The sequence below is a fragment of the Hyperoodon ampullatus genome, assembly GCF_949752795.1.
Source record: "Hyperoodon ampullatus genome assembly, chromosome: 10".
In the NCBI taxonomy this organism is placed as follows: Eukaryota; Metazoa; Chordata; class Mammalia; order Artiodactyla; family Ziphiidae; genus Hyperoodon; species Hyperoodon ampullatus.
This window is the reverse complement of record NC_136923.1, coordinates 57965311-57978080: the sequence shown is the minus strand read 5'-3', so window position 1 is coordinate 57978080 and position 12770 is coordinate 57965311. Positions and strand designations below refer to the sequence as shown.

General features: G+C 33.9%; 1 protein-coding gene across 15 annotated transcripts in view; it reads right to left on the bottom strand.

Annotated features, from left to right (window-relative positions):
- Nucleotides 1-1086: 1086 nt before the first annotated feature.
- The window catches only part of SLC4A7 (solute carrier family 4 member 7), a gene marked incomplete at its 5' end in the record, with an annotated part of 121510 nt that continues 109826 nt past the window's right edge, over nucleotides 1087-12770 (bottom strand). For 9 of the 15 annotated variants that reach the window (XM_079713996.1, XM_079713997.1, XM_079714004.1 and 6 more), the window contains 4 exons: nucleotides 1087-1376; nucleotides 3277-3384; nucleotides 6361-6458; nucleotides 8607-8738. In XM_079713996.1, coding sequence (XP_079570122.1) covers nucleotides 1295-1376; nucleotides 3277-3384; nucleotides 6361-6458; nucleotides 8607-8738 — 420 coding nt within the window. In that variant the 3' untranslated portion in view covers nucleotides 1087-1294. The remainder of the gene's footprint in view (nucleotides 1377-3276; nucleotides 3385-6360; nucleotides 6459-8606; nucleotides 8739-12770) is intronic. The other 6 variants (XM_079714008.1, XM_079714006.1, XM_079714001.1 and 3 more) reach the window with 1 other exon arrangement.

Here is a 12770-nt window from a genome sequence, read left to right as displayed (position 1 = left end):
AACATACCAACACAAACTAGGAAGAATGTCATCAATCTGAGCTATACATAATAGGTCTAAATTTCTTTTAAAATACAAATATGGCAGTGCTTTATATCAAAGATGTAAAATCTATCAACTGCTCTCAGATAATAAACCATAAATGCAAGTGAGCACCAACTATTTATATTAACAATTTACTCTATATTTGTTACCTTTTCAAATGTTTATATAATATTTAAGCATCGTATCAATTAAAATAAATAAAGTATTTTAAAATGAAATCTATTAAATATTACCTATACAACAGAAAGAACAACGTAAACAGAAAATGAAAGGTAATTCATAATAAAGTAATACTGATCATAAACCCACTTAAGAGAATTCTGACTCCTGATTATTTAATCATACTACTTATAATAGAAAAATAATCAAGAACTTGAACCTTAATTCAAACTAAACCACATTTTAAGTAAAGGACAGCAAAAGCAGAGAATAGAGTGGGCATTTGGGGCTCTAATAGAGTAGTAGGATTCAGAAAAAATTTTCTACGAAGGCAACAAAATTTAACTATTGTAAATTGGTATTTTATAGCTTTTAAAATTCATAAACTAAAGAGTGGTATGGGAGTTAAATTATAAAATCACCTGCAATTATACTTGTCTATTCGAATGGAGACCTAGATGTGGAGGTTTTAAAGTTTAAAATAAATTTCAAAAACATAAAGGTCAAAATTGTAGTTCTTATCTAGAAAGTTTCCACTGTTCTACCTCTATAGGGAAAAAGTTCCCATCACCTGTGAAACATGATGGACATGCACGTAATGCAACACACACACAGCAGCCAGGATACAGCCCCATCTGTGCCCCAGCACTGGCAGAGACGCCCTGTTCTTCCCACAAAGCACTAGCAGAAAGGAAGTAATATGGGAACATTTCTAGCAACTCAATGAAAAAATTTAAATACGTATCACTTAAGGTTGGTATGGACTGCCACTGATGAACAAACAGATTTAAAGAAAAGTAGATTGAATGCATTTCCCACATTTTTCTATTGCAGAACTGAAAAAAATTTTCCAACAGAAAAATAAATATTTGAGTAGTAAGAATCATGTACCTCACTTCTAAGAGACCATTTCATTATATACAGTCTCTATGGTGCTCCTAACAAACTTCAGACACTACTTCAAAAAACCCCCTAGTCATGCATAAATGGCATGACATACAATATTGCTATATATAGTGACATGAAATATTATATATACATACACATATATATGTATATATATCTATAAATAATTCCTCTTGGTTCAATTCTATAATGAAGTTTCAGCATCCATGTATTTCTTTGTTGGTTCATCTTCAAAACTGATTTTCACACTTACAGGTTTTTCAGGGCTATTTAAAACAAAGAATGAGAATAAATAATTTTGAAATGGTTAAATATTACATTCAAACATGGCCAACAGTAAATATCCATAAGAGCTTTTTGAGACAACTATTAATACCATAAACATACAACTTGCTATTACTATCTTACTGCTTTCTTTTCATATCAGTAAACTTAACTGGAAAGGCAAATATTAAAAAGTCTTAGTTTTTTAAAGATATTTTTGCCACTAAATTTCACATTTTTCTTACAACTGAAGAGGAGCTCCTTAAAATTGGTCAGTGTATGATACTGTGCTTGACTTAATAGTTTTACTTTATATGTGAACAGTTGTAGCATTTGACTTTTATTTTACTGACAAATTCATTAAAAATTAATCTTTGTCAATATAAATAAGCATCAAATAATTTCCTGAAAAATGTAACAAATCTTATCTCCCCAAATTTGGTTCACAAATACAAGATCAAAATACAATTCTACATTTTCAAGTTAATATCAAATACAATGATTCCATGTATATGGATTTAACTGATTAACTGATTTAATTGTAACATGAATATCTGGGCTTTGAAAATTTTGCAAAAGATAGAAACACGCTATGGTTTGCTGCCTTCTCCAGACAAAACTGAAGGAAGATAACCCAAACATTTTTCTGTTCAACAATGTAACAAAACATTCCCTTTCTTCCCATGTGATTTTGAATTGAGGGGCAACCTGAATGAAAGGCAGAAGTATAAAAGACAAAATAATACTACTGTAAGGTCTTTCTATTTATCCTAACTATACTAACATTCTGGGCCAGGGGTGCTGACAAGGTGTGAAAAATTACTAAGAGTAAAAAGAGTATCTAGTGAAATTCTGGCTGCATGAAATAATCCAAAAAGTTTAACTTAAAAACTTCTGAGATCAAAGATAGAAGTGAAGGAAACAGTCTAGCTTAGAGAATTAAAACTCAAGAAATGATGAGAGAAAAGCCAAAAGAGTTGATAACTGAGATTAAGTAGGAGCAAGGTTCTAAAAGGAGGTAGGGAAAGATATCTTGGAGAAAAACCTAATCAATCATTATCAAAAGACAGTTGCCAGAAAGACAATAACTAAGCAGAAATAGATGTGATTGCTTGCCTGGAAAAGTTTTCATTTTTGACACCCAAGCAGAATATACTGACACCCAACACAGCATCTGGCACAAAGTGTACACCAAAAAAAATAGTTGTTGACTATGAATGACTGAGTACTCTACAGGATAGTACCTAATTTCTCCAGAGACCTAAGGGATCAACGTACTAATGATTATCAAGCCAGAATTCCTGAGGTTTAGGTCTTGAAGTGAGTGGGAAAGAAAGAAAAAAGGGTTATTACATAACAAGAAATATAAGGAAGGGGTTATGAAACAGTTGTGTAATACATGGTCCATTATAAAACTGAATGGCCTTTACACCCATGGATTAAATTTCTTACAAATATCTTCTAGGAAAATGTTTACCTCACCAGAAGAAATAGTGGGCTGAAACAAAGCAAAACAAAAGAAAGCCTTTTTTTTTTTGGACCATCAGAAAGCGTGATTGAGGTAGTATTCTATTTTAGTATTCAATCCCTAGTAATTATCTTTCTTTATATGGTTTCTGATCTTTTATATATGTATTCCTTATGTATATATTCATTTTTATTACAAAACAATTCTTTTTTGAAATAGGCAACTATAACTTTAAAAAATAACAAAACAATCAGCACCTATATCTGCTTCCAGTATACAGTGAAATGATGGATAGATGAAAGGAAGAAGGAAGAAAAAGAGGAAGAAAAAAAGGTTGGTTTTGTTAAGTAAAGACAATGGTTTTCCTGAATAGCTATCCATAAGTAAACTGAAAGTTGGCTATAGTTAGAAAATGCATAAATCATTACAGCTACCTCGTGTTAGATCTGGTTACTTTGGCATTCTCAGTATTCATGGACAGTGCCTTCCACTGTGCAGTTTTGGCCATTTCATCTGATATGTTAACAACTGAGGGATCAACACTGAAGAACAAATACACTTTCTGGTTAGTATTCAGTACTTGCAAAAGCATTAATATTGTCATTCCTATTATCTGTATCATATTTGCTTTCATCAACTTAAAATTGAGAAAACTCTTTGTCATGCACTTAAACCAAGATCTAGCAAGATAGCAGTATTTTGGAGTTCTATTATAAAGGTCTCAAGGGGAACTGCATCTTTCTTTATAATCAAAACTAGCAATGAGACTAATTAAATTGGCAATGATGCCCAAAGGTGATTATCTTGGCTATAAGTATACTATTGAAATAACATAAATATAAAAAGTGTACAGCCTCAAGTCAGTTAGAAAACTTTTATAATCTGAACAAATTTCAATTGCAGCAAACAACTATCCAAAGTATGTAAAGAAAAATTACAATTAGGATTAAAAAAATTTTTTTTCATAGCTTTTTTTTTTTTTTTTTTTTTTCGCGGTACGCGGGCCTCTCACTGTTGTGGCCTCTCCAGTTGCGGAGCACAGGCTCCAGACGCGCAGGCTCAGTGGCCATGGCTCACGGGCCTAGCCGCCCCGCGGCATGTGGGATCTTCCCGGACCGGGGCACAAACCTGTGTCCCCTGCATCTGCAGGCGGACTCTCAACCACTGCGCCACCAGGGAAGCCCTTTTTCATAGCTTTTAAAAATCATTAAAAATAATTCTGGAAAATGGGACACTTTAAAATTAGAAATTAAAATACTTCAACAGATAACACACAAAAAAGGTTTATAAGTACTGCTTTTAGCTGGTATTACCATATCAGTAGTATTTTTAGTATGAAGGTGTTACTATATAAAATTTATCAAAATCCAAATACTGTCCTTTCATTATAAGAAACAAATGTAACCATTCCACGTCTCTGTGAAATATTGCAAAAATTACCTCAAGACCCCAAATCCAATAATAAAGATATGCATAATAATTTTGGGCTCAAGGTTGTCAGTTTGGAGTAACATGAAAGTACTAGGAAATTAACAGGAATATATTTGCAAGTCCTTTTTCTTCACCAAAAGGAAAACATTTCATGCAAACAAGCGACAAATACAAATGTCAAATGAGATGTTAAATTAACAATGTGCTGGCAGCCAGGTTATAAATGACTAAAGAGCAGTCATCTGTTCACACTTTAAATCTGCATGTCGTTTATGATGTAAGACTGCAGTAAAGAGTGACGCGACCACTGGAGACTCTCTAGGAATGGCTGCTTCACTAAGTGAAGTTTTTAAAAGTGCACAAATTTGGACACCCAAATTCACCATGGCAGAGCCATCCAACTTGAAACTCTCTCTACCCCAAGAAAACGTTTTTTTGCTCAGTTGCCAACTTCAAATAACTGAAGAGAGAAGTTCTTGAAGCACTTTCTAGCTTCTAAATGATCTTCTCTAAGCAAGAACATTCCCGTTAGTAGAAATTGAGACCTTTTTTGAAGAAAGTATACATTTTGTTTTTCCCCAAAATAAAACTAGATGGGAAAAATTTTGTCTACATTAAATAAATTATTTTCATATTTTATAGGACTTTATGGTTTCCAGATGCTTTCATATGTTATCTCACTCCATTTTCATGGCAAGTAATCCAAAGCTACTTAAGATTTAAAATTCTGGCAAATAAACAGGTCAGCCAGTTCCTGGCATTCTGGATGTTCAAGTTTTAATACAAATGACATTAATCATGGCTCACGTCATCATTTAAAAGACAAAAGTAAATATACATATATCCATTCTTTTTGTTAAATATTTGACAGTGTAAGCATGGACTCCATTTAAATTTGTCAAGATCCATGTGCAATCACAGTGAGGAAGAGATAATGCAGGACCTGCAGAAATTAAGTGGCAAACCATCTCAGCAAACCGGTGAGTCACCAGTAACTATCACAGCAGTTCCTATACTCTTTTTAGCAACAAAGTCAATACATTAATTCATTTAGCAAACATTTACAGAAACTAGAGAAGCAGAGCACTCTATCTGGATATATCAAAATGTCTATACCTGGCATTTAATTTTAGGTAGATACAAATTTGAGGGAAAATCATGAAAGGTGACAAAGAATAATACCAATGATAAAAGTTAATAATACCAATGACAAAAAGTATTAGAGAAAAATTACTTGTGAATTCATTTATCAAAACTAATCAACATGTACAAGTCCAAATGTGCCCTTATAAAAACTATAAAGATACGTTAAAAATGAAAAAAGGTTGAAGCAAGATAATTAAATATCAACAAACATTTTCCATTAACTGGTCAAGGAAGAAACCTATATATATTCTAAAACTGACTTTTCTTCTATAAATGGCCAGTCATAAATAGAATAAATGTGTAGAAGAATCAGATGTGTACATAAATAATAGAGGTTTTTAATCTACAAAAAAGCTTACATTTCCCAACCTCTATATTTAGTTCTTAGATTCAAATATAAATCGCCAAAATCATACGTGATAAACTATATATAAAACTTAATTTTCTCCTAGTATGAGCCCTCACTGCCAATGGTCAAATCACACCTTTGGAAACCGCAGGAGAGTTCTAGGGCCTCTAAACATAGTCACATTGTCACAGGTTATCAAAAAATGGATTACAAATGTTTATTTTCCAGCATACACCAACCCCAGCCATAATGAAAGGCAGAAAAAAAAAAAAGCTGTACTACTGAGAGAATGGGAATATTCTAAGACTGATTTTAAACTTCACTGAAACAGAAGGAGTGATGAACGACAAGACAATCTCTGCTTGGCATGGATGCCAAGTTCTCCTTCACTCCTCCCTGCAAGTGAGAAGGGGGGTGAGCCAGTGACTTTCTTTTCCACCTGCAGGAAGCCCTCCTTTAGCCCACATGTCAGATGCAGTGTTTGTCATCTTTTAAAAAACAGGTAACACGACTTTAAAGAAACATTGCATGGCTTATTCATGCATCTGACACGTATATGAAGCACATTTTAAAGGATGAAGCTGCATCTCACCTGTATTTTAGCGCCTTAACTGGAATCTGCAAGAGGCTTCCCCCTTCAAATGGAAGATGCACAGTATCTTCACCAGCTTGAAGCATTCTCTCAGCTTCCTTTAAAGCACATACATGAAGAGATTACTTTTCCCAGAATATTTCCAGGAGGACCAATTAATATATTAATATCTTAAAGAATCAGAAAACCAAACTGACAATATTATTTAATCTGCCATGACTGAAAATTTTACCATGAACACATACTTGTAGCACAAGCTGAAAACAACCACTTGTAAAGATTAATTTTAAGAGGTTGTAACTTTCACTTCTATAAGTTAATCACTGATACTGTTAAAATATCAATTTAGCTACATAAATTTTATTATCAATTATTACATAGGCATACAATGAGCGACAAAATTCTGTGAAACCTCATAACTCTCATTATAATATAAGCAAAACCTCACTTGGATAAGGCAGGGTTTCTCAATCTCAGCAATACTGACATTTAGAGCCAAACAATTCTTTGTCTGGGAGGCAGTCCTGTGTATGCAGGATGTTCAGCAGGCCACTAGATGCCAGTAGCAGCCCCTTTTTGACCATCAGAAAGTCACCCCAGGTTGAGAACACCTTAGCTAAGAAACAGCCAAAATCATGACACAATTATAATGGGGAGGATGGGCAGTACAGGAAAGACAGAAAGAGCATTCCCTCCTCCGTCTTACTGATAGAAATCCCACTACTTGGGGGTGGCGATGCACCCAGTTTTAACAAAAATAATAAAAGATAAAAAAATAAAACCTAAACTAAATTTCCCAGCACTCCTTGCATGGGAAGTGTGGTGCCAGTGGAAATTCCTGGATGTCATTTCTGGATGGCAGGGTGGAGATGCCCACGGTCTACCTCCTGCTGTCTCTGATGCTGACATGACAGCTCAAACTCAGCAGCCCTTCTGACCCATCAGGGGATTCTGAGGATGGAAAGTCTATGCCGAGCTGGGAGAAAAGCAGCAGAATTCCTGATAACTTTGTGGAGCCATCACACCAGATCACTTACTTTCAAGATTCCTTTTATAGGAGAAAATAAGCTCTTGTGTTTAAGCCAGATTTACTTTTGTTTTGTGATATGCAAATAACCTTATTCTCCCTGATACAGGAATAAGCAAGCAATTTTACCTAAGTATTTTATAAATAGATTGTATCCTATTTGAAAAATCATCAAGTTCATAAATATTTACATACATATATGGCTTTGAAGGAAACAAAGCTCTTAAAAATTTTGGAGACTCAATTCAAATGTTTTAATTGGTGTCCTAATTAAAAAGTCAAAATTTTTGTTGAAAAGTAAATACACAACCAGTAATTTTGCCATAAATCAGCACTGAAAAATCAATCGAAACCATGAAAAAATGCCAACAGGCCCTAAACGCATTTGTCTGCAAAACTTTAATAAATGCTTTTCCATAAATACTACGCAATATAAGTTATAAATTATGCTGATTTCCCTCAAAAATTAGAAAAAAACCCAGCAATTTTGAGATTTAAATAGGATCACAACTTTTAAAAATGTATATCTTCTTATCTTTGATTTTCAAACAATATTCTGAATGGGAAAATTAAGTGAGGCACTAAAATCAACAAAATCACCTATGCTACATACTCAAGTGTTTATTTGTCCTTCTTACTAGGTTATAGTATTGAGCTGGTTATTTAAAAAAAATCAAATTCAGAAAAGAGTATTCATGTAAATCTCAGTATACAAATCAACTAAGGGTATATAATACTGAATATAAAAACTAAAGTTTTACTGTACTTTCTGTAAGAAGATATTTACTGAAAGTCCTTTTTGTCCTTACACTGGGTTAGCCAAAAAGTTCATTTCCATAAGGTGTTACGGAAAAACTCAAACAAACTTTTTGGCCAACCCAATATATGCCAGATTATTAAAATGCTGTTAAAATTAAAATGTATGCTAAAATGTACTTATGTACATTTAACATAAATGTACATAAAGGCAAGAGCTAAAGGCAAGTTGGTATGGGTAAGAGCCTGTGTTTAGGACAAACTACCTACTAACCTCTCTCTCTCTCTCTGTTTCCTCATTTGTAAATTGGGGATAATAAAAGCACCTATACTTTATAATAATAAGGTTCTTAGGAGGACTGAAGGAATTGATTCCATCAAAGTGACTATAATAGTGCTTGCTACTTGGTACAAAATATTAAACAATAAGTGAATAGTGTATGTTTAAAATTCTTTTTTTTACCTCTTTCTCTTTTTTCTTTTTGTCGTCTTCTTTCTTTTTCTTACTTTCTGGCATGAGATCATCAAGCCAACTAAGCTCTCTCTTTGTGAAACACAGATCCATGAGTTTGCGTACAAAGACTAATGCAAGAACCTTTAAAAAGTGATGGAGAGAATATTAAGTAACATCTAAAAATATACAAATTATATCACTTGGAGAAAAAGTATTTATTATATCATAAATTGAAAAGTACTTCACATATTTTATTTTAAAATGACTTCATTCACCATCTTATTTCAAAGAAACTGAGTCACCTATTTATCTTTTTCAACTTTCTGCTCAAAGACAAAAAGGAAATGACATTTTTAGCCTTTTCCTATATAAATCCCTTGAACTCTGCATAAAACTATAAAGCAGATTAAGCATGAGTGTCTTCACAAACATGATTATTAATTTTTATGACGACTTTACATTATGTACATTATTTAAGTAGATATAATTTTTAAAAATCTCCTCAGCAATGCATTAGAGAACCCATTTTCCAGCATTACGTTTTAACTTTCAAATTATATTTGTGAAAAAGACACATTATTCTTTAATTTGCTTTTCTTTAACTGCTGCTAAGGTTGAAGATGTTTTCAAATGTTCACTGGACATTTGGATTTGCTCTTCTGTTTTTTTTTTTTTTTACTTTATTTAAAAAAATTTTTATTTTGTACTGGAGTATAGTTGATTCACAATGTTGCGTTAGTTTCAGGTGTACAGCAAAGTGATGCAGTTATACATATACATATATCTATATTCTTTTTCAGATTCTTCTCCCATAGAGGTTATTACAGAACACTGAGTAGAGTTCCCTGTGCTATACAATAAGTCCTTGTGGATTACCTTTTATATGTACAATAGTAGTGTGTCTGTTAATCCCAAATTCCTAATATATCCCTCCCCACCACCTTTCCCCCTTGGTAATCGTATGTTTGTTTTCTATGTCTTTGAGTCTGTTTGTTTTGTAAAGAAGTTCCTTTGTATCATTTTTTTTTAGATTCCACATATAAGTGATATCATATGATATTTGACTTTATCTGACTTAATTCACTTAGTATGATAATCTCTAGGTCCAACCATGTTGCTGCAAATGGCATTATTTCATTCTTTTTCATGGCTGAGTGACATTCCGTTGTATACATAAATACCACATCATCTTTATCCATTCATCTGTTGATAGACATTTAGGTTGCTTCCATGTCTTGGCTATTATATAGTGCTGCAATAAATACTGGGGTGCATGTATTTTTCGAATTATGGTTTTCTCTGGATACATGCCCAGGAGTGGGATTGCTGGATCATATGGTAGCAGCTCTATTTTTAGTTTTCTGAGGAACCTCCATACTACTCTCCATAGTGGCTGAACCAATTTACATTCCCACTAACACTGTAGGAGGGTTCCCTTTTCTCCACACCCTCTCCAGCATTTACTGTTTGGAGACTTTTTGATGATGGCCATTCTGACCAGTATGAGGTGATATCTCACTGTAGTTCTGATTTGCATTTCTCTAATAATTAGCAATGTTGAGCAGCTTTTCATGTGCTTTATGGCCATCTGTATGTCTTTGGAGAAATGTCTATTTAGATGTTCTGGGTTGTTTGTTTTTTTGATATTGAGCTGCATGAGCTGTTTGTGTACTTTGGATGTTAATCCCTGTCAGTCACATAGTTTGCAAATATTTTCTCCCATTCTGTGGGCTGTCTTTTCATTTTGCTTATGCTTTCCTTTGATGTTAAAAACTTGTAAGTTTGATTAGGTCCCATTTGTTTATTCTTGCTTTTATTTGCATTACTCTAGGAGGTGGATCCAAATAGACATTGCTGCGATTTATGTCAGTGTTCTAACTATGTTTTCCATCTTCTGTTTTCACTATTTCCTGTCTTTTGCCTGTTTTTTCAATTGACTTCTGTTCATGAATTCCTAAAAGTTCTGTGTAGTTTGGACAGAAACACTTTATCTGTCTTATATGTTACAAATATTTTCTCCCAGTTCACAGTCTGATTTTAATAAGGACATACAAAACAATTATCATGTGGTCAAATATATCATCTTTCTTTTACTGTTGGATTTCTCTACCTTCGTTGAAAAATTACCTTCAATCACTGGATTATACAAATAATCTTCAAGATTTTCTACTACAATTCATTTTAACATTTAAATCCTGAATTGATTTATTATTTCTTTTTGAGTATGATATAAGATAGCAACTTTATTTAGCTCCCAGTATGCAGTCAAATCTTCTAACACTATATACTAAATTTTCCCATTTAAATGAATTACTGCCTTTAATGAAATAATCCACTTATGTTATTCAGGTGGTAAATTCTCATATATTCTTACAAATTTCTGGACTCATTAGTCTGTTTTTCTGATCTATTTGTCAATTCCTATGCCAATTTCATACTGTATTAGCTATGCTGACTTGACAGCAATTTGTAAATATTCAGTTATCAAAACACTACGGTGGGCTTCCCTGGTGGCGCAGTGGTTGAGAATCTGCCTGCCAATGCAGGGGACACGGGTTCGAGCCCTGGTCTGGGAAGATCCCACATGCCGCAGAGCAGCTAGGCCCGTGAGCCCCAACTACTGAACCTGTGCGTCTGGAGCCGGCGCTCCGCAACAAGAGAGGCCGCGATAGTGAGAGGCCCGTGCACCGCGATGAAGAGTGGCCCCCACTTGCCGCAACTAGAGAAAGCCCTTGCACAGAACTGAAGACCCAAAACAGCCATACATACATACATACATACATACATAAATAAAGGAATTCCCTTAAAAAAAAACAAAAAAACACTATCGTATTAGCACAGGAACAGTCAAGCCCCTCACCCCCGCATCCAGCCAGGAATTCTGAATTATAATTATCTTTGCTTTGCTATTCTCTGGTATTTATTATATCTTTATCTTTTCATTAATATACAATTTACATATAGTAAATAAAAAAATATCAGGTGTAGAGTTTAATGCTTTTGAAAAATACATGTACTCTTGTAAAGCAACCCCAGTAAGATACAGAATATTTCTACCATCCATGTTGTTGTGGCTCTGGTATCTATTTTTCTCTATAAACTTTAAAATTACCCAGTTCACACTGATACCAACCCCCCCACACACAAACACACATGCAAATAAAACTAGTAGGCTTCATACTTGGAAGTGACATTTTTATAATACTAAGTATGCAAAACAAAGAACATGGTATATATTTCTATCTGTTCAGGTCTTAATTTTATGTCCTTCAATATTGTTAAGGGTTGACTTGTGTCCCCCATGAAAATATTTAGGTCCCAGCCCCTAATACCTCATAATATGACTTTATTTGGAACCAGGATTGTTGCAGATGTCATTAATTAAGAACAGGTCATACTGGAGAGAATGGGCTCCTCATGCAGTATGTCTGGTGTCTTCCTAAAATGGTCACGTGAAGACACAATGACACACATGGAGAACACAAGCAACCACAAAGGCACATTGGAGCTATGCAGCTGCAAGCCAAGAGAATGCCAAAGACTGTCAGCAAAACCTAGAAGGAGGCAAAGAAGGATTCCCCTGCAGGTTTTGGAGGGAGCAGGGCCCTCTCCACACCTTGATTTCTGACTTCTGGCCTCCAGAACTGTGGCACAAATTTCTGTTGCTTTAAGCCAATGAGTTTGTGATACTTTGTTATAGCAGCCCTAAGAAACTAATACAAATATTATTATAAAGTTTATTTTTCTTTAAATAGGTTTCTCCTTTTAAATTTATTAACTATTTTATAGTGTTTAGCCACTATTGTGTATAAAATTTTTTTCATTTCAATTTTTAGCATTATTACTAAGATAGAGCCTGCATACTAATTTTCATGTTTTCTTGTATCCAGCCACCCTAAAAAAATTCTAATTAATTCTATTAGAGATTTTAGTCTTTTTTGAGTCATTTGGGTTAATAGGTATACAATCACATTACCAACAAATAATGTTATCTTCTCTTTATACCAATTATTATATTACTCTTATCTCACATCACAGTTAGAACTTTCAATTCATATCAAATAACAGTAGTAAATAGTGGGCTTTTTCCTCTACATCAGGGGTAGGCAAACCACAAGCCCCTGGGATAAATCCGTTCCACCACCTGTTTTGTATGGCTTGTGAGCTAAGACT